The 19314-nt window shown below is 38.4% G+C and overlaps 2 protein-coding genes and 1 long non-coding RNA gene across 5 annotated transcripts; 1 reads left to right on the plus strand and 2 right to left on the minus strand.

The window, feature by feature from the left end:
• Positions 1-535: 535 nt before the first annotated feature.
• On the minus strand, positions 536-4393 carry LOC131302570 (proteasome subunit alpha type-7). Its single transcript, XM_058329272.1, has 3 exons — positions 4139-4393; positions 2220-2634; positions 536-931 (listed from the first exon to the last, which is right to left on the minus strand). The coding sequence occupies exons 1-3, from the start codon at positions 4309-4311 to the stop codon at positions 773-775; spliced, it is 747 nt and encodes a 248-aa protein (XP_058185255.1). The 5' UTR covers positions 4312-4393; the 3' UTR covers positions 536-772.
• A 2032-nt stretch (positions 4394-6425) lies between these two features.
• LOC131302571 (uncharacterized) lies at positions 6426-7354 on the plus strand. Its single transcript, XR_009191809.1, has 2 exons — positions 6426-6662; positions 6857-7354. It is a non-coding gene; the product is annotated as an uncharacterized LOC131302571 (long non-coding RNA).
• A 5004-nt stretch (positions 7355-12358) lies between these two features.
• On the minus strand, positions 12359-19314 carry LOC131302572 (histidine kinase 1). Of its 3 annotated transcripts, none has more exons than XM_058329274.1 (13): positions 18979-19313; positions 18390-18632; positions 17510-18301; positions 16866-17113; positions 16574-16733; positions 16064-16190; positions 15824-15913; positions 15526-15720; positions 15338-15407; positions 15182-15224; positions 14866-15006; positions 13404-14345; positions 12359-12804 (listed from the first exon to the last, which is right to left on the minus strand). In XM_058329274.1, the coding sequence occupies exons 1-13, from the start codon at positions 19165-19167 to the stop codon at positions 12589-12591; spliced, it is 3456 nt and encodes a 1151-aa protein (XP_058185257.1). In that variant the 5' UTR covers positions 19168-19313; the 3' UTR covers positions 12359-12588. The 3 variants fall into 3 exon arrangements, with proteins under 3 accessions (XP_058185257.1, XP_058185256.1, XP_058185258.1); XM_058329273.1 differs by having other exon boundaries at positions 17510-18304; XM_058329275.1 differs by lacking the exon at positions 15824-15913 and having other exon boundaries at positions 17510-18304; positions 18979-19314.

The raw sequence follows: 19314 nt of genomic DNA on the forward strand, positions 1-19314 counted from the left end.
TTTGGCCAGTGAAGGTGCACATACCATTCTTTTTTTCAAAAATGCTCATTGGACTGACTAATTTGGACACTAATCCCACCACCAGTAGTCCAATTAAATCGGGGTAAAACTCCATATGAACTTTACCCAACACACAAAATGATAGTCGGAGGTGGAATCGAAATTCACATGGAAGACATAATGTTATTGGTTGCCAGTGACTACCTTCACCACTCCTAGGGTTATGCAAATACCATTTTTAAACCATCATGTCCACTGCTCAAAAAAGTGTAACGCGGGTTTTCCAATGTTTATTCCATTTGTAGGGGAAAAAATTCAAAAGGAAATTTCAATTTATAGTGGATATTACCTTTACTATTTCATGTTTTTCTCCTTCCTCCTAAGACAAGGAAAAAGATCATTCCTCAACCATTGCAAATGAATTTTGTTCCAACAAGGTACAAAGTAGAGATGGAACTTCCATTTCCACCAACATAAATGAAAATTCTCTCCATGGAATGAGGGCAATTAGCTGAAAACTAATAACGAGGCTCAATTGAAAACATCCCATAATTGAAAACAATTATAATCCAATGTCAACAATACCTCTTGCTACAACTTTTAACCAGAAATAGAAGTCAAACTATAAAGCAATTTTGCAGTACAAGCACCAAAAGATTTCTAATCCACATAACACCAGATTAGAACCTTGAACGGAATTTTACGTTCGCAAGTCAATGGAATTATCGGGACTGGTGGCTAAGAAACCATATGGGCAAGCGAAAAGGACAAATTAATTATCCTTGGGAGGGCCCTTCTTTGCCGCCTCAGCAGCAGCTTTCTCTGCTTCAATCTCTGCAACAACGGCGTCAATTTCGGCTTCATCAAGTTGACGCAGGCCCTCCTTTGTCATCACAGCAACTTCAATGTTCTTTCCCCCACTCTCAACAACCTAAATGCAACGAACATAGCTCAGAAGTTGTAACAACTCAACAGTTCATTGAATACTACGCATCTAACAATATGGTCAAGCCATCACTCAGCAAGCTAGACAAAAAATTGCAAGAAATAGGTAGGACCAAAATGGTAAATATCATTGCCTTCAAAAGAGTCCCTTTGGCCACAAAGGATCCACAAGAGCCTCGATTGACGATGTGCCACATATGTACATATTAGTTACTTCGTCATTTACAATTTACAAGACAAAAATACGGAAGGCAAGAAATCAATCGCATCATCTCAGTTTGTTATGGATGACAAACTAGCAAGATTTTTTAGGATTGAGTGCTGAGTATTTAAACAAAACCTGTTTGTTAAGTTATTGTGCTTGATCGAAATTTGTTCAATACTCTCTCAATTACAAATCCGTCTGCCACAGATTTTTTTCCGCAACAACACCTTGCAGCGTGCATTAGAGAGCTACTTTGCCCAAACAAGTCGAATATATAATGGCAACATTAGACATTTGACTTGAAAACTTTCTCTCCCGGTAGGCCCCATCATTCCTACCTGTACTTTCTCATCATCCGCTATCATGCACCCACCCCCACTTTCTCTCAGTTTGTTATCCCGAGGGAGAAAACTTTCCGCATACAAGATTTTAGGCATTAAACTCTCTAGTGAAGAGGCTAAACTGTGGACATGCGACCTTCATTAAACCAGTAACTGAAGGAAGGATAGGAATTATGATTAAGAACTCGAAGAGCAACCTTATCAGCTCTGCGGCTCTTAATCAATTCAACAAACAGCTACGGGCAGCAGTCCTTCAACCAGAAAGATTTCTCATTCCTATAGGAAATCATGCCACAGATACAAATAGTAATAACATATCATGGATTTCAATTGATTTCATCCAATCTGCAAGTGTTCAATGACACAATGCAAGCATCGTTTCAATTTGTGTATCCATTTATAACCGAAAGGCTCTTCTCATCATGATTCCATTCTGCAAGAACAAATTAAAATGTTTGTATTCTGTCCAGGAAGCTTGGCTGGAGTGGATAAAGGAACATTAATCAACTAGGTCCTCAAGTGCCTAATCAGGAACTCAGGATGTACAAATTGATTGATCCAGGTTTCAAAAAGATGACTTGGTACAAATCTTGGAAGTGATTCAATAAGATCACCAAATAGAACATAAATAGTCTGAAGAAACAATACCATCAACATAAAAAAAAAATGCACAGAATCACAGGAAAAAAAACTGATACCAAGAATCATCTAAGAAGAAGAGCAATTACCTCGAGCAATGCACGGATAGCAAGCTTGACAGTTTCTTGACCAGAAGTTTCTTTGTAGTTTTTCTCCAAAAATTCTCGCATTGAATTAGAGTTTCTTCCAGTTGCATTGGCTTTCCATGCAGAAAATGTACCTGATGGATCTGTCTGATAGAGGGATGGTACACCAGTATGGGGATCGAATCCCACTATCAAAGTTGAAAGACCAAATGGTCTCACACCACCACTTTGTGTGTACTTCTGTTGAAGACCAGCAATGTAGCGTGTAATATACTCAACTGTCACGGGATCCTCAACAGTAAGCTTGTGGCTTTGACATTCAATACGGGCCCTGTTTATAAGGACACGAGCATCAGCTTTGAGCCCTGCACAAGCCAATGCAATGTGATCATCCAGGTTTACAATCTTCCTAACTGATCTGCAAAACAAAGTAAAACAGCAAGAACACAATCAAGGCTAAGGAAGCAAAGAAGTGGGAAAAAACGAAAGAAAGAAAAGTCATAGTGTCAATGCATCACAAATATATACACAGAGGATATATGATCGATATTTGACCAGTAGTTCAAACAGAGAACACATCCGTACGAGCTTATAATCCATATGAACCCCTCCCGGAGCAAGAAACACGCCCTGTACCTTTGATAGGCTTACTCGCGGAAAGTCATGTTAGAGATATACAATATATCAACTTCTAATACTTAAGCATGCCGCACTTCATCAAATTACATAACTAGCATAAACTATGGATTGGGGTAAGATATACTTAATATCAGCACATCCCAACAGCATTTTATTACTATAAGTCTACTAAGGGCCTATGGACAAGGTCAACATTCATGGCATGAACATACAGAAAGACCCTATACAATGTCACTTTTTCTTCTTCAATTACTCCCTCCGTCCCATTTTGGTTGTCCTTTTTTGATGTTCGTGTCAGTTTTCAATCGCTTATATGTTCCAATATGGATCTTATTTGATAGATTTCAATTTGTTTTATAATAAAAAATTGCCGAAATCATGAAAAAGATTATAGATTGAAAGATATACGCGATAATTAAAAGAGAAAAAAGGATTGATGGACAACAAAAATGGGACGGAGGGAGTATAAAGCAAAACAAAATGAACATTTTGTATGAAGTAAGTACGATACAAGTAGGCAAATCAACCAATATGAGGTTTGATTTCAATCCTTCACTTAACATCTTGGCTGCTAATTACCCTGACGAGCCTCGACAGAGCCGGCTCCAGAAAATCATAGAAGGGCATTCAGAAATATTTACGACGTAGCACCTCTAGACCACAATTATATGAATAAAAATTTAACTATTAATATCGGTAACGCCATCCAAAAAAAGAAAAATACACAAGATATTACAATCTCACTCGATGAGTTCTCAAAATTCATGGGCTAGGTGTTCAATTTTCTTTGGATTGGTTATTCAAGAGTGTGAAAATTGGTTGTTCAAATCAAAGCTAAATTACAATTTCTACATGTTTTATTTAACAAAAAGAATTTTAGGGTGTTCAAGTGACCACCCTTTGCAAAGGGTGGAGCCGCCTCTGAGCCTCGACATGGCAATTGAATTGTGAAACCATCAATATCAGTAAAAAGGAATCCTGATTCGGCAATACAACTTTTCAAATCGCTAGTGGAACTTCAAATTACTAGGTTTCCAAAAAAATGGAAGCTTTTACCCATAGAAGTTACTGAATTAGTTCAAGCTCTTGCACAGTGACGGACAGGATCCAATCAACTATAACCACAGTTAGAAAAGAACACATCTAGGTTTTATGAGCTTCATAATCACACACGAGATCGAGGTCTTGCATACTCCTAACCCTAACCCTAAAGATCAACGTCAACTATAGCCACAGAAGTGAAACAGACAATTTAATATGCGAGAGAGAGAGAGAGGGTTGACCTGGAATCTTGGAGTTTGGCGGTGGATTTTTTCTCGACACCGAGGACGATGGTGTCGGTGCCCCGGACGCCGACGGCGGCGTTGCCCTTGCGGACGGCTTCGAGGGCGTATTCGACTTGGAAGAGGTGGCCGTCCGGCGAGAAAACCGTGATTGCTCTGTCGTACCTGGCCATTGAACTCTTTTGTTGCTCTGATTTGCTCGCTGGTCTGTCTGTTGGGTTGATTTTACGAAAGTTGCTCTCTTTGAAGTGGGGAGGGAAGATCTTGGGTTGGAGAACAAGGCACCTAATTACATTCAGGACCCTAATCTTTAGGCTCTCTTATTTTAGTCCTTCGTCTGTTGAATTTGTCATTGAGGTCTCCATCCCATACACCGTTTGCTTTTTCCGTTAAGTGCAAGGTTATTTTAGTTATTTTACATATATAACTCATCAAAGAATGACTTAATTTACTTTTTAGGTTCCCAATGAATAAAGCAGTCCCATTTTGGTCCCAAATGTACCTATTGTAGACACTAGACATAATAGTATGATGTTTGGAGTTTGCGTCTATTTTGCTTTGTTTGGATCCTTTTATGGAAGTTTATTTAGAAATTTTTTTTGGGTAATAAGTGAAAAGAGAAATAGAGATAATGATTGGAGAGAGATAGATAGAGAAATGAAAGTAATGATTAAAAATAAGAATAATTAGAGCGTCCACATTATAATAAGCAAATTAATATGGATAAGCAAACTTAACAATAATGCTAAAAAAACACCTCACATTGTAATAAGCAAAGTCAAAAGTCTTTTAGCAAATAATCAAATTCCATCCATTCCATAACCAAACTTAACAACTTTTACCAATAACCAAAACTCAATAACCAAACCCAATAACCAAACTCAAAACTAAAAAATTAAAAAACACCCCACATTAGAATCGTCTCATCGAGACGAATAATTTGGTGTGGTCAGGTGTGTGATTAAAACTTGTTTGCAATTGGACATAGGTACATTGCGTATTGTGGAGTTTTTTTTTATAGGGATGCAAAAATAACCAATGTGGAGGTAAAGTTTGTTAAGTTTGATTATGAACTAAATGGATAATCGAATGCTGACATGGCACATTTTGGTTATTGAATTTGATTATTCCCGTTGCGGATGCTCTTAATGGATGAAGAAATAGGAATAATGATTAAAAGTATAAGTAATGAGTGGTGTTAGAGTTGGAATTTTTTTTTTTGAGAAGAGAACCGAACACAACAAATTGTCTGTTAAATGTTAAATACTGCATCATTTTAGAGTTCATTACAAGTCATTTTAGCACCTATATGCACACTTTTCTTTTTCTCAATGCATACAACTATTCCATCTGTTTCCGTTCTTTAGTCTTAATTAGCACTTTTTTTCGTCCCAAAAATATTGTCTCATACGAAAACTAAATGGATAATAGATGAGGAATTTCCTCTTTTATCCTTCTATTTTTTAGTAATTAATAGTACTAAAAAAAGTAAGAAAATGTAATAATTGAAGGATAAAATTAAAAAAATAAGTTTTTGAAAGTGTAATCAGGCCCCGTTTCGCTTTCTTAAAAAAGTAACTTTTTGTAAAAGAAGGCAATTTCAAACTCAAATATAAAAAAAATGAAAATTTTTTTTTCAATTTTTTTTTTGCACCGTGTAAAAGATCTCAATGAGATCTATCAAATAAAATTCATATTGGTAGGAAAATTATTTGCGTAAATACGTGATTTTAAGCTTGAAATTGTCTCCTTTTTCAAAAAGTTACTTTTTTCACAAAGTGGAATAGGATTGTGTTCACTATATAAAGAGTAGGAATCCTTAAAATAATAAAGAATGGCAATGGAAGAAGTATTTTTTTAGTCTGACGTTTGGAGTTTGCGTTTTTTTTTTTTTTTCTCTTCTTCATCATCTTCTTCATGAGTTTGCGTTTTTTATTTTGTCGTTGTACACCGCGAACCGTCAACAAGTTCAACCAACGTGAACCACCCGAGAACCGTCGAGGCGTCGTCGACGACACAGGTGAGTCTCTCTCTCTCTCTCTCCCCTTCTTCGTTGGACTGGGTGTCCAATATGTGGAATCTGTCTTATTTTTGCTTTTTAATTTTTGTTCTGGGTTTGCCTTGGGAAAGATCGAAACAAATTCTGGTTTGTCTTATTTTATACTCCTCCTTTTGATGGGAAAATATTTACCCATTGATTCCTAGTTACGGAGTATATGCTTGGAAAAGGATTTAGTGGTGGTGTTTTTTTAATTTCTTTTCTCGAGCCGAGAGAGTAAATGTCAAAGACTAAATTTGTGGCACTTAACGACATGTGTTTTTGCATTGTCAGTTACTACTATCAAAAGATTATAAATTCCTGTCTTTAAGCTTGAGAGATTCCACTTGTTTGTAGTAAGCACCCCTCTCTTTTTGCATATCAACTGGTTAATAAGTATGCTGGTTATCACTCTTTGCTGCAGCACCACATCACTGTCACATGGAGAAACAAGCGCGGTGATCCTCCGCCTGCTCTAAACACCAGGTGAACTCTGTTTAGTGGACTTTCATTTCACATTTAACAATCCCCAGGCACAAATTAGGAGAAAAACAAAAAGCTTGATATGCATTGAGGTCTGTTTGGCGGGGTCATGCTGAAAATAGTGGACTTTCAATTTTTTCGTTTACTTTTTTGGAACTAATTATACCTATTTTTGCGGTTGATTTGATTGTCAGTAGAGGGATAAGCATTTGGAGGATTGAATAAGCCAGCTGCCGGATGGAATTCTTGCGCACATTTTATCTCTCCTGAAACTTAGAGAAGCAGGAAGAAGCAGTGTGCTTTCACATAGATGGAGGGATTTGTGGAAATTCACCACCAATTTGATCTTTGATGAATCAAAAGAGAGAATGTTGGAACTGCTTGGCTGTGGGGATGGGGATATGGTAGGGCGAGAAAGGTCAAAGTTCTTGGCTTGGGTGAATCAAGTTTTGAAGTTGCATTTGGGTCCTTCTTTGGACAAGTTTAGAGTTAGTTTTTACTTGGATAGCAGGGATAGCTGCTATATTGATGAATGGATAAACTTTGTGATACCAAAGAGTGTAAAAGTACTTGAGATTGACTTGCGTCCCATAGCTGGCACACGCTATGCGCCTTCGCATGAGTGTTATCTCAGCTTGAAATGCCCATCTAACTTATCCAGCATTAAGTGCCTAACAAGCCTTTCGTTTACGAGGGTAGATATAAATGGAGAACTCATCGAATACTTTCTGTCCAATAGTCCAAAATTCCAAATATGGAACAGTTACGGCTGTTTTGGTTAGATCAGATTGTTAATCTAACTATTTCTGGTCCTTTCACTCAAGTTGAAGCTCCTTGAGATATTCCAATGCAAATTCTTGGAGAGTCTTGAGTTTTGTGCCCCCAAGCTTGTGACCTTCAAGTACTTTGGGCATTCCAAAATAAGATTGTCCCTTGGGAGGGAGCCTTCCTCTTCTTGGTGAGTTAGATATTGGTGCGTCGCATGATCATCAACCTGAATATGCTCTTGTGCCTTTCTCAAGTTATCTTTCACAGATTGAGACGTTGAAATTTCGCATGTTCCTAACAGAGGTACAATTTCTAAGGTTGATTATTGCTCAAGATTTCCTTGTTTTTCTCCTGCGATGTATTGATGAAACCAGGGCTTAAAAACCTCGCGTTTGTCAAATGTGACTTTGGTCTTAAAAGGCCAAGAAAGCAGGGTAGGGTACGACAAGTACTGTGACAGTTACCAACCGGTAGGCCCGCGTGCGCCGATTACGTTTAGTCACATCAGCCAATCGGAAATAAGTCGTTACGATAGAGTAAAAGTTACACACAAAGATCTGTAGGGAAAGAATGGCAATGACGAGTAGAGTCAGCGGACTAGTTACGGTAACCTACCCCAGGGGCTGTCAATAGCAGAAGCAAAGAAAAGAGCAAGGGATCAAGCATTAAACTCTATCGAGTAACATCCTCTCAATATATAATCGCTTTCTCCCTCTAGAACTTTCGTACTTAATATTCTTCTTTCGATTGTGATTGAACTTTCGCAACTAGACCGAAAAGTATTTAATTAGTTACTGACTTAATCATCGGAGGGCACTCCAGCCAAACCAACTGCTTTATAGAGAACTTGCTCTCAAGTAAGTCCATTTCATGTTCAAGATTCAGTATTTTACTTCTTTTGTTAATAAGTCTGCTGGTCTAAAGTTTTAATCTTCATCCTTAAACATGTATATTGCCTTGATATTTTTGGTTTCAAATTCAATTACAAACTCAGTCATCATAGTTTCTTCGGTACCAGGTATGGACGGTTAAGGAGCTGCAGTGTTGGTTTACAAAGTTTTTCTCTTTATGTACCCCAAAACATGCTCTTTCTTTCTTTCTTTATTTTCTTTATTTTTTTTTTCCATGTGTGTGTTTGTGTGGATCTGTTATCAAAATTCTTGTTTTCTTCCCAATCGACGGATAATCGACGGGAAACTGTATTGTAAGCTTGCTGGAATGTGGATGTGAAAAGTGGAGTTTGGTTCCTTGCCGTATTTCAGGACTTCTTTGGAAAACAATGAAGTGGATGAAGTATGGAAGAAGATTAACAAAATGGACTTTATTAACCCTCAAAGTAGAAGAACAAACAATCGAGATGATTGAATGAACAATTACAAGTTAATTCTACTCCTAGAAAAGAAAAGATAAAGGCCTGATTGGCGTTGTTTGTGTGTCCCTGAAACTGCTACTAACTCGTCTTTAAATAGGCCTCTCTACCTCTGAATTCAAATCTTCCCTCTAAAGTGGCAGTTGAAAGACTCCCTTGATTTCTGCTTAAGAACTTCCTTCAACTGCCGATCATGCCCACGTTGGGAAAATTGTCTCATTAATTGCGGTTATCATCCTCTTCAATCGTGAAATCATGGGATCCAGTTCTACTTGACACCTGTCACCTTATCGACGGACAAAAAGGTCATAAGAATACGCCACGTGTAGGCCAATCGACGGACAAGACTTTTCATAGTTTCACCATCAATTCTACATTATTTGGGTAAGCCCATTCTATCCTCTTACTTGCCCATATTTACCCTTGCCACGTGCCGTCAAATCGCCGGGTAAAATGGAAATCTTAATTGTGGTACAAACAGGATCGTGAATGATACACGAGTCAAAAATTATCTTGTATACGCGAGTCAAATAAATTGCAACTCTAAAAATTTGTTGAAGTTGTGTACATGGTTTTAGCCAGAAAGTGTTTGTATCAGTTACACAAGAGATTATTGACAAAACCCCTGGCACTTCGGTACCCCATGAGGACAGAGAGGACATGGTTACTTGTATGGATCCATAACCACACTGGGCCTGGGGTTTATTCTTCTAAATTTGCTTGGGAGTCTACCAGAACAAAAAGCCCTGAGGTGCCTTGGTATAAGGACTCTTCATTTCACGGCTCTTGCTTGATATTTCTAAAAATTGGCTTAGCTTGATGGTTTACTTTTTCATTTATGGAGAGGGTCTGAAGTTCACAGATTCAGCTGCATTTAGGTGGTAAAGCAGGTTGCGTTGATTTGCTAATGTACACTTGCTATGGAAGAGTAAAAGTTAAGTTCTAAAGTCGGTCTCTATTGAAGAATTAGAATTCCATGAAAAACGTGTTTAAGATTTACTGATATCTTTTTACTTTAGGGATAATGCAGTTGAGCTTCTACAAAGATTTACTGATATCTCACCCTCCCCCACAGTGGTGGCGGAGATTCGAGCTCCACGGGAGGCGTTGTTGGAATTCAGGACTATAGACAACCTCTGAATTCCCCGTAGACTAACATACTAACACCAGCTAGTGAGAGAGAGAGAAGTGGGAGAGAGAGAGACGTGGGGGAGGGAGTGTGGGGAGAGAGAGAAGTGGGGGATGGGGTGTGAATAGGGGGAGAGGGATTTTAGGGAAATTTTTTTTTGGAAAATGTTAGAAATGCATTGATGGAGGAAATAAGGTTTACAGATTACAAGGGAAATGAAAATACAACACCACAATGTATACAACAAAAAGGAAGCTACATGAACAAAAGATGGCTATCAGCAGTAGCTCCGGTTCAAAACAGAATCCCCCTTGCATCTGGTGATGTGGAAGGAGACAGCAAACCCCGCTTTGCTAGACTGTGGGCCGGGTGGGTGTCCTTGCAATCAACCTTGGATAACCTACAAAAATCTAATTTGGAGAGTTCCTGATCAAGGTTATGCAACAAAAATTTATCCGTGTAGTGGGGATCAGACCGACCTGCCAGCTGCATAATAGCATTTAAACAACTTGGTTTGCATTGTGTAATCTACATTTTTTACAATTACAGATTAACTTGAACACTCACGAGTCTCCTAATATGAAATTCATTTGTAGTAAGTTTTTGTTACGAAGTGGTGGTCCAGATTTTTTTTGGCAAAACGTCTTAATTTTTTTGTCACCTTTACCTATTTTGATTTTTCTATATCAATGTTTTTTCTTAAACTATATTTTCGATCAACTAGCGGTGTATCCTCTTGATACATAGGGCAACGGAAAAAGACGCCAATGTGATTTTTTTGTCCAATGCATTGAACGGGACAAAAAATCTAATACTGAGAGAGTTGTTACTGGGTTTGTGCTTCAATCCGTGGGTTTTCAATTCGTGAAACAGAGCCAAGGCAGAATGCGTAAGACCATTCATATGATACGCTGCAATCATGGCACCCCATGTATCTCTGGGGTAGTTGTTTGAACACCCTTTCTCTACGGATTGCAAACGGCGAGAGCTGATTTTGATCTTTTCAGTTCAGCAGAAACGGAGCAAGCCTCAAGAAGATTTAACACAGTAATGGCATTGGGCTTGTTTTGTGTTTCGTTCATCTCTTAGAAGCCTCAAGTGACTGCATGTATCTCTTCTCTTCGCCTGATTGAATACGTTCCATGCAAATGTGATGATATTACCTTTTGCATAAGCATCAATCAAAGAACTTAGGACTAAATCATAACCCCGCCGGATTATTACAGAATGAATGCACTTGCAGTGAATTGGATCACAAAAATTTTTGCATGTTTGAAGAAGATTCACCAGAGTCACCTCATCAGCCTCAATTCCTTCCTTAGACATCGAATCAAACAGCGATAGAGCTTCTGGATACTTCTCATTACTGATAAGACCCTAAGAGAGAGTTCCACGAAACACTACTCCTCATAGGCATCTCCCTGAATACTTTTGATGCAGATTCTATATCATTGCACTTTGCATACGTATCCACTAAAGAGCCTGCAACAAATACATCGTAACCCAAACCTCATACAGATCACAAACGCATGGACTAACCTTGCAATGCTAACTTTCCCAATGTGAATGCTGGCCTTGATTACATTTACCATTATTTGCCATCCATTTCAATTTTATTATTGGATACCATCTTACGAAACAACATGAAAGCAACCACAGCTTCCCCAGATTGCACATAGCCCCCAATCATAAACGCTTAGAAATCAATAAGTCTCTTCCACACATTTCATCAAACAGCTAGTGCGCAATCTCCATTTCAATGTCAGAATGAAAACTCAAAAGTGAGTTCTGAACTGAAACAATAGCCCAAAAGCCGCTTATGATTACAAAACAATGCATTTTCAGTCCTTCATGAGAAGCTCTGAGACTCCGGCATGCATGAATTACGAGCACCAAGGTAGCAGTGCTGGACTCAAATCCTTAATTCCTGCCTTGCATAAACAACCACAAACCTAGATTGGTATTAACCTTAGGAATTCTAGTTTTCCACTATCCCTTTATGTAGTGAGTAGAAACAATACCAGAGTACCTCAAATGGCATCTATCAAACTTGGACTTAACTACTCACTTTATCCACAACTAATTTGTCATACGAGAGAATTTTGCCTTCTCTCAGGCTGCCTCCCATTTTTAGATCATTCATATCGAACGGATCTCAGAAAAACGATTATAATACCTTTATCATTCAAATCTTTCGAAACAACCTCTACTACGAAAACTGACCAAAATTAAAAAAGGTAGTAGCTTCCTTCAGGCTTAGAAAAAACATGGCAGTTTCCTAAATCTCGGGAGTTCACGTCTATATGTCACTGCGTCATCAAATCTGTGTCTTGTGACCAAACCCGCGCATGCAACATAGTTTCTAGTTTTTTAAAACTAGCTTACACAAATATGAATTCTTAAAGCAACACTTTTATCAGGGAATCACGCGTATAGGTTAATTACGTTACTTATGTACGTTTAAAGTTGTTCGAATTGGAAACACAAGTATTACAAAGAACTAAAGTCGCCTACTCAGCTATGAAACATATTTTCGTACAACTTGCACTAATAAAATTGCTTTCGCTGTAAGTTACCATCTTTTTGGATGCATCAAATGCACTGCATAGCATAACCAGTGTGTTAGCTCTGGTTTGTGTAAAATGATTGCTTGGATGTAAAGGCTAGGCGGTTCTCCTTGTTAGCGAAAGGATGGTGGACACCATCAGCTTGCTGTCAATTGGTTTCGTTAGATACGCATCCATGCCCACCTCCAAGCATTTGGCCTCATCCGATGACATGGCATGAGCTGTCAGCGCAACGATTGGGATGTGTGAACCACTTTCCATTTCCGATTTCCGAATTGCCTTTGTTGCTTCATAACCATCCATCTTTGGCATCTGGTTTGATACAAGACAAAATGGAATTTACTAGCAGAAACTCATACCATAAAACCTTTCTGATATTCAAAATTCTGTTTTGTTAAATACATATATAAAAATAAAAATAATAAAACATATGCTTCCAGTAGTCTATGACTTCTACAACCGTAGATATAGAAAATGTGTTGCTGAAGCCAAATTAGAGCAATACATGCTTGAAAATGTATTGCAATAGACGACACATAATAGCAAAACAAGAGAAACCATATATGTGTTTTTCCAATGGGTTGCTAAAATTCTTGCCAAAACCAAATTATAGCAATGCCTCGACAAAATTAATCTCCATTGGTGTGCTAAGAATCTTGCAGAAAACTGGCGTTGCCATCACATTATCAATGGATGAGAGAACGAGGGAGTCGTGATTGTGCTACAATGTCATTTACACCAGTGGAGCGATGCCTTTAACAGTGAAGGAAGCTAATTTATAGCTTTATTTGGCATTGCCATTTTAGCAATTACCAGTGGAATTGTTCTAAAGCATAGAAACACCTCAATTCAACCCTAAGCCCTAAGCATATAATCAAACATGAGGAAAAGATTAGTTTGAAATATCTTACTTGACAATCCATTAGGATCAAGTCGTACGAAGGGCATTCCCCAATTTTAGTTTCATTTCTTGCATAGTCATTTTCCAAGGCAGATAAAGCATCCACAGCCTGCATTCCATCTCCCACAACCACCACACTAGCCCCCAACTTTTGCAGCATTATTGTTGCAACCCTCTGTAGTACCGGTGTGTCTTCCGCTAGCAGTATTCTTAGTCCTTCAAGAGATTTCTGTCCATTAACGACTTTACTAGAACAACTTAGTTCCAGGCTTTTCGGGTTCTCGCAAAATTTGGATCTGGTACGATTTTGATCATTTGGAGTAAAATCGTTAACAAAGCAATTGTTAACTGTCTCAGACTGTGATGGACAAGCAGAAGGTTCCATTTCTGGCTTATCAGAATCATCAGAACTGGCTGCATCATATCGAATGGAGTCCATTTCAAGACATACATGCAAATCACCTTCTTCTTTTGTAGATTTGAAGGAGTTTAATTTGTTTTGAAGCTCAAGATTTTTCTCCTTAACTACAGCTTCCAAAATCTGGATCATTTTTGCCTTGTATAGAGGTCTATTAACCATCAATAGATGCCCTTTACTACGAAGCTCCAACTTAATTGTATTGGAAGTGTCGTGGTTTAGTATCCAAGCAAATTTTGCTTTCCCACAGTATGTATTGAGGAAATTCAGTTGTTCCCTCCATACATCTGTGTTCAAGTCAAGTAAGCCAATGTCGACAACTATGAGGAAAATGGAATCCTTTGCGTTTTGTTTATTGAACGATTCGGCTTTTGAATATTCTCTAGGTTCTGCATAACTTTTGGCTTGAAAGATTTCCTGGAGAATTTGTGTCAGCTCATTCCATTCGGATGCTTCCCTCGTGGATACTTCATTTTTCTGTAACCATTGGGACATGATCAATCTTCCCATTCTGCCATTCAGTGCAAGCAAAACCTGCATTCCAATTGTCACATATTAGTTTGAATCAACTAGTTTTTCGGTTCAACTTCACATCAGCTTCTTAGGCTGTGCTCGAAAATTTCGATCGTGGATATGTCGAGGGAAAGCTACAGGTCAAGAAGGATATAAGAAAAAAACGAAATGAGAAAGGCCCTTACCATTTTCCTTTCACTTGTTATAACTCTCCACAAATCCATGATCCAAACACAGCCTTAGAGTCTAGTATGGATTTATGCGAACTGTTCATGTTCATGTGTTTTACCCAGAAAGAGGAAGATAGGGAAGGATAAGCAAAGAGAGTCACTGAGAGTACTAAGTAAATATGGGGTTCTTCAGCTTCATGTTTTCATTTCCTAGAGCTGTAGGCAAGAAAAGTGATTACAAAATCATGAATCCGATTCAGGACAGCGAATTCTAGATTGCATGTTTCTAATAATATCCATTTTGGATGAACAGAGAATAGAATTTATAAGTCAAAAGTTTAAAAATGTGAGAACCAAGTAGAATAACCAACCATCAAGTTATGTTCTGTGAATTTCAGTTGACAATGCTTTCCTATATTATCTGCTGGTGTACTGAGATGCATGTATAATTGCATCAGAGTCCCCGGGCCATTCTTCTTTACCACGTTGATCTCCCCGCCCATCTTGTTCACCTGTTAGCACCTCCCAACATAAGATCGAGTAAGGGGATCAAGAGTAGAATGGTGAAACAAAACAAAGAACAGAATAGTTCAACGTGTTTAGGTAAAACGAAAAATTACAAATAGCTATCATTCAGTTCAAAAAAGATTGAGTTACGAGCGTTTTATAGATGAGGATTTTACTTACCAATGTTCGAACAATGCAAAGGCCAAGACCAGTGCCACCATACCTGAAAATGGAAAGATTACATAAGGTGGGTTTGTTACATCACATCACAACTATCGTAACAGCACAATAGTCTACGCTTTTACTCATTCCTTGATGCTTTACAAATATACTTACATTCGAGTTGTTGAGGGATCGGCTTGTTCAAAGCTTTCAAAAACCGACTCCCACTTGCATGGATCAATTCCTACCATAAGGAAGAAAAAAAACGAACGAAATGTTAGATCTCGTTTCATGGAATTTGTTATGCCTTTAGTCAAGTGATTATTTACATACATTCTCTAAAGAAGCTGTCTTATTCTTACCACAACCAGTATCATCAACTTCAAACCAAAGAACCACTTTGTTCTCGTTCTTGCAGCATCTCTTTGGGTGGTTTACATATTGCTTCAAATTCCTTTTACGGGTATTCCACGGTTCCTTTGCATCGAGGGGGAACTTCCTGGTGTCACTACAAGTGTTTGGATTCTCACACCATCCCCGCAGAACAATGTAACCAGCTGCAAGCCACTAGAAAACTTGAACCATGCAGTTTTGAACTTAATTCCCTACGGAAATTTGACTCTGGAAAATGCATGAAGTTCTGTTGATAGTTTCACTTACATGTTGTAAACTTGAGAGAATTGCTGATGAGGTTTGCAAATATTTGAACCACTCTTGCGGAGTCTCCTTGAACTAATCTTGGCATATCATCTATGCAAGAGGCAAAGAATAAATAGCAATAATCCCACGTCAGAAACCAATCAGTGTAGAACAGCAGATATATTTAAGTTCTTTTTGTCAACCATAAGAGCTATGATGGAGATCTTTATGCAAAAAATATTATGCTCATATGGTTCATACCGGAGAGGTCTAGAATAGTCTCCACATTGTGGTTAATGCACTGCACAGAGAACATATCAACGAGCCCTTCCAGTTCTCTCCCTAAGTCAAACTCAGATTCTTCCAGCACTAGTTTTCCAGATTCGACCTATATTTCAAATGATATCCCAATATGATTCATCAGAAAGCGCTGCAGTATCCTGATAGAGCATTAGTTATTAGGTTCTTGGTTATTCTGCTTCTAAACAATTGACGATATTATGCTGGAAATAAACATTAGCTTCACTAGGAAAACGCCACTGGAATTATATATAGTTCTTGAAACTGGTAATGGACTCTGGTATTAGTATTTGAACTTCTTGCAACTTCAAATTACTTCGTTTCTCTGTTATGGTATATGCACATGAGACGACCGGTTTGATTTCTTGTCATTCTACAATATTAATTCTTTTTTGATAACTCGGTATCTAGACCAAAGCACTGACTAATCTGGTGGACCAATGTGATGGAGTACCTATCTTTGTTTCTCACCTTACTGAGATCCAAAATATTGTTGAGAAGCCGGAGTAATGCAGTTGAGCATTTACGAATTTGAGTAATCGTTGAAAATTGCTCGTTTGTCAGATAATCGTCACACATAAGGATGTCCAACAGTCCAATCACTGCAGCCATAGGTGTTCGTAGTTCATGACTGCCACAACAGAAGCAGCTTTTACCATCATAACATATTATGCCACAGGACAGATAATATGCAATTATGTATGGTTTCTCACAAGAAAAAAAAAAAAATTCAAATGCATGTAGATTTGAAAATGATACCCACCTCATGTTTGCTAAAAACTGGCTTTTGTAGTTGCTAGAGGCCTCTGCCTTTCTCCTTGCATCCAAGTGGCTTATCAACTCTGCTCTTAGTTTCATTTCCTTTGACACCCCATTTGTCAATATGAAGATGCAAACACATCCAATAACTAGGATACACAGTGATGCCGATATCAAAATTACCAACGTTTTAAAGGCTCTCTCGTCTACCTTCCCCATTATATATTTCCTCGGAATGATAATCACCCCCACCTGTACAAAATTTTATTCCTCACAATTGTATTCTCTTTGCAATAGGCATAGGTAAAATCAATGTAAGCTCAACAAACAATAAAGCACTGTCGATTCCTTTAAGCTTTGTGAAAAAAAAGACCGAAGTGAAATATAATTTTAGCTGCAATATTCTTAGGCCACAAACACCTAAGACCTGAATTCCAGAACTATGTTGTGCATGGATAATGGATTTATGGAAGGTTTACCAAGGTAAAAGGAAAATGATAGGAAATCAAAAGCCCGAATTTACGTTCTTCAAATCATTTTTATATCGTTCCCTTTCACTCAATTAATCCCATGATCCAAACACACCTTATAAGAAATGAAATTTCAATGGAATATAAGAGATATACATTAAAAGAAACAAAAACTTACCATTGGAAGCCTCTTTAAGTCAAGGAAAAATGAGTCAATGTAATAAAGCTGGTGTCCAAGCCTTGCATTCTCTACATGAACCCCATGATTCTGAGGAAACTTGTTCCCATACTCCCTCTTCAACAACTCAGCTCCCATACGTATCACAGGATCATTTGAATCAGTAGGCCTCATAAGCTTAGGCCCTGTTGTTGAATTCATCAGCAGAGGTGCATTTGTGGAAGTAGCAAGCAACCATCCCTCTTGAGAGGTCAAGTAAATGTGTCCACTGTGAAACTCAACTAATTCTTTCATCAACTGGCCTACACTATAAAGCGCGGTAGTAACTCCCACAACTGCCACAATACTCCCATTAGCAGCATCCCGAACTGGTAATGCAGCTGAAAGCAAAGGCGAATCTGTATATTTACTCACTGCCACGTGCCACGATGCTGCACCATCTGGGACTTGTGAAATCCCTGCAATATTGATTTGTTCATCTGGAGGGATTTTCCTTGGTTTCCCTATCCCTTCACCGGTGGCAGGATCAAGCGGCTCCCGGTACCAAACAGCAGTGGTGTTATTGCGAACTGATTGATCGCTCCACCCTCCGCGAGATGAAAAGGTGTTTGTGTCATAAGAACCACTGATTGAGTAATTCACAAGGTCAGAAAAGATGTAGAATGTGTTGTTACTCCTGTGATCCCTATGGAAAGCTTGGACAAACCCGTTTTTGTAATTTATAGTTATCGATTTTAGAGCCTTACGACTCGCAAATAAAGCCCATGTCACATCCTTCATCACTTCATAGAGCTGCTAAAAATTAAAAATTAAAAAAATTAACAGAATTACCAGAACAAAGGATAAGATTAAATAGAGAATGGCTGGGAAATGAAACCACCTCCACTTGTTGTGCTTGATTAACGGGCTTGCTGTACCGTCTGATGACAGACTCCGACAATTTTACTTGTGCTGTGGTTATTTCAACTGTGGAATTCAAGACGTTCCACATTCGCAGTATGGGACGTTGTAGAAGTTCAAACCGGAGGCCAAACGCTAGATTTTCCAGCGATTTTGCTGTGTAGACCCTTGTGAAATGCCATGTTAGCAAGGTTAGGAGTCCTATCAAAATTGCTAGCATCACCTGCATGAAGCCATTGCCACAACTACCATGTAACTGGACATAAATGATGCCAAGAATTTGTTTCTAGAAAACATAAAAACCATCTCCAAAATTGCTAAATGGAAAGAAAAATAACCAAGACAGACTCAGTTGAGTCTCCCTGCTCGGTTAATAGTTTTCCAGGATCACTTTTTTGTGTTAACAAAAACACTCATCGTTTTCATACCATGTTCATTTTTTATCATAAATATGAACTTGTTTTTGAAGATTGATCCAAAACAGTGACTCTGAAAACTGCAACCAAACGCGGGTAATGATCCCTTTTTTTTTTTCTTCTTGTTTCTAGAAGAAGGAAAATATGACTAACCATGATTGTAAGGCGAACTACAAAGACGCTGTAGTATGAGGAAAGGCAATGGCTACTTGCATACGGGAACTCTTCTTGTTCAACATCTCTATGGAAAGTTCTTCGGCTTCTGGAGGGAGATTGGTTCCTTTCCCAAGAATTGCAAAAGTCAGAAACTCTTTTGCATACCCTTTTCAGCTGTGAAGCCATTGGTGTGGTTTGAGTGAGGTGGTGGAGATTCAGAGCTCATAGGGGGGTTCCATCTAGCTACTCTCTTTCCTATTTCTATCTTCCAAAATAGCAAGCCAGTATGAGATTGCAACTGAACATTTTGCAAGTAGAGAGAGAGAGAGAGAG

The sequence above is a fragment of the Rhododendron vialii genome, chromosome 10a (assembly GCF_030253575.1).
Source record: "Rhododendron vialii isolate Sample 1 chromosome 10a, ASM3025357v1".
NCBI classification, from domain to species: domain Eukaryota; kingdom Viridiplantae; phylum Streptophyta; class Magnoliopsida; order Ericales; family Ericaceae; genus Rhododendron; species Rhododendron vialii.

Coding starts and splice junctions, on each gene's coding strand:
- LOC131302570 (XM_058329272.1), bottom strand. CDS start 4,311: ATGGCCAGGTACGACAGAGCAATCACGGTTTTCTCGCCGGACGGCCAC. Junction 2,635..4,138: donor GCCAAACTCCAAGATTCCAG/GTCAACCCTCTC, acceptor TTTGTTTTGCAG/ATCAGTTAGGAAGATTGTAA. Junction 932..2,219: donor CTATCCGTGCATTGCTCGAG/GTAATTGCTCTT, acceptor CGTTGCATTTAG/GTTGTTGAGAGTGGGGGAAA.
- LOC131302572 (XM_058329273.1), bottom strand. CDS start 19,167: ATGGCTTCACAGCTGAAAAGGGTATGCAAAAGAGTTTCTGACTTTTGC. Junction 18,633..18,978: donor TAGTTCGCCTTACAATCATG/GTTAGTCATATT, acceptor GGCTTCATGCAG/GTGATGCTAGCAATTTTGAT. Junction 14,346..14,865: donor TCACAGAACATAACTTGATG/GTTGGTTATTCT, acceptor ATTGGAATGCAG/GTTTTGCTTGCACTGAATGG.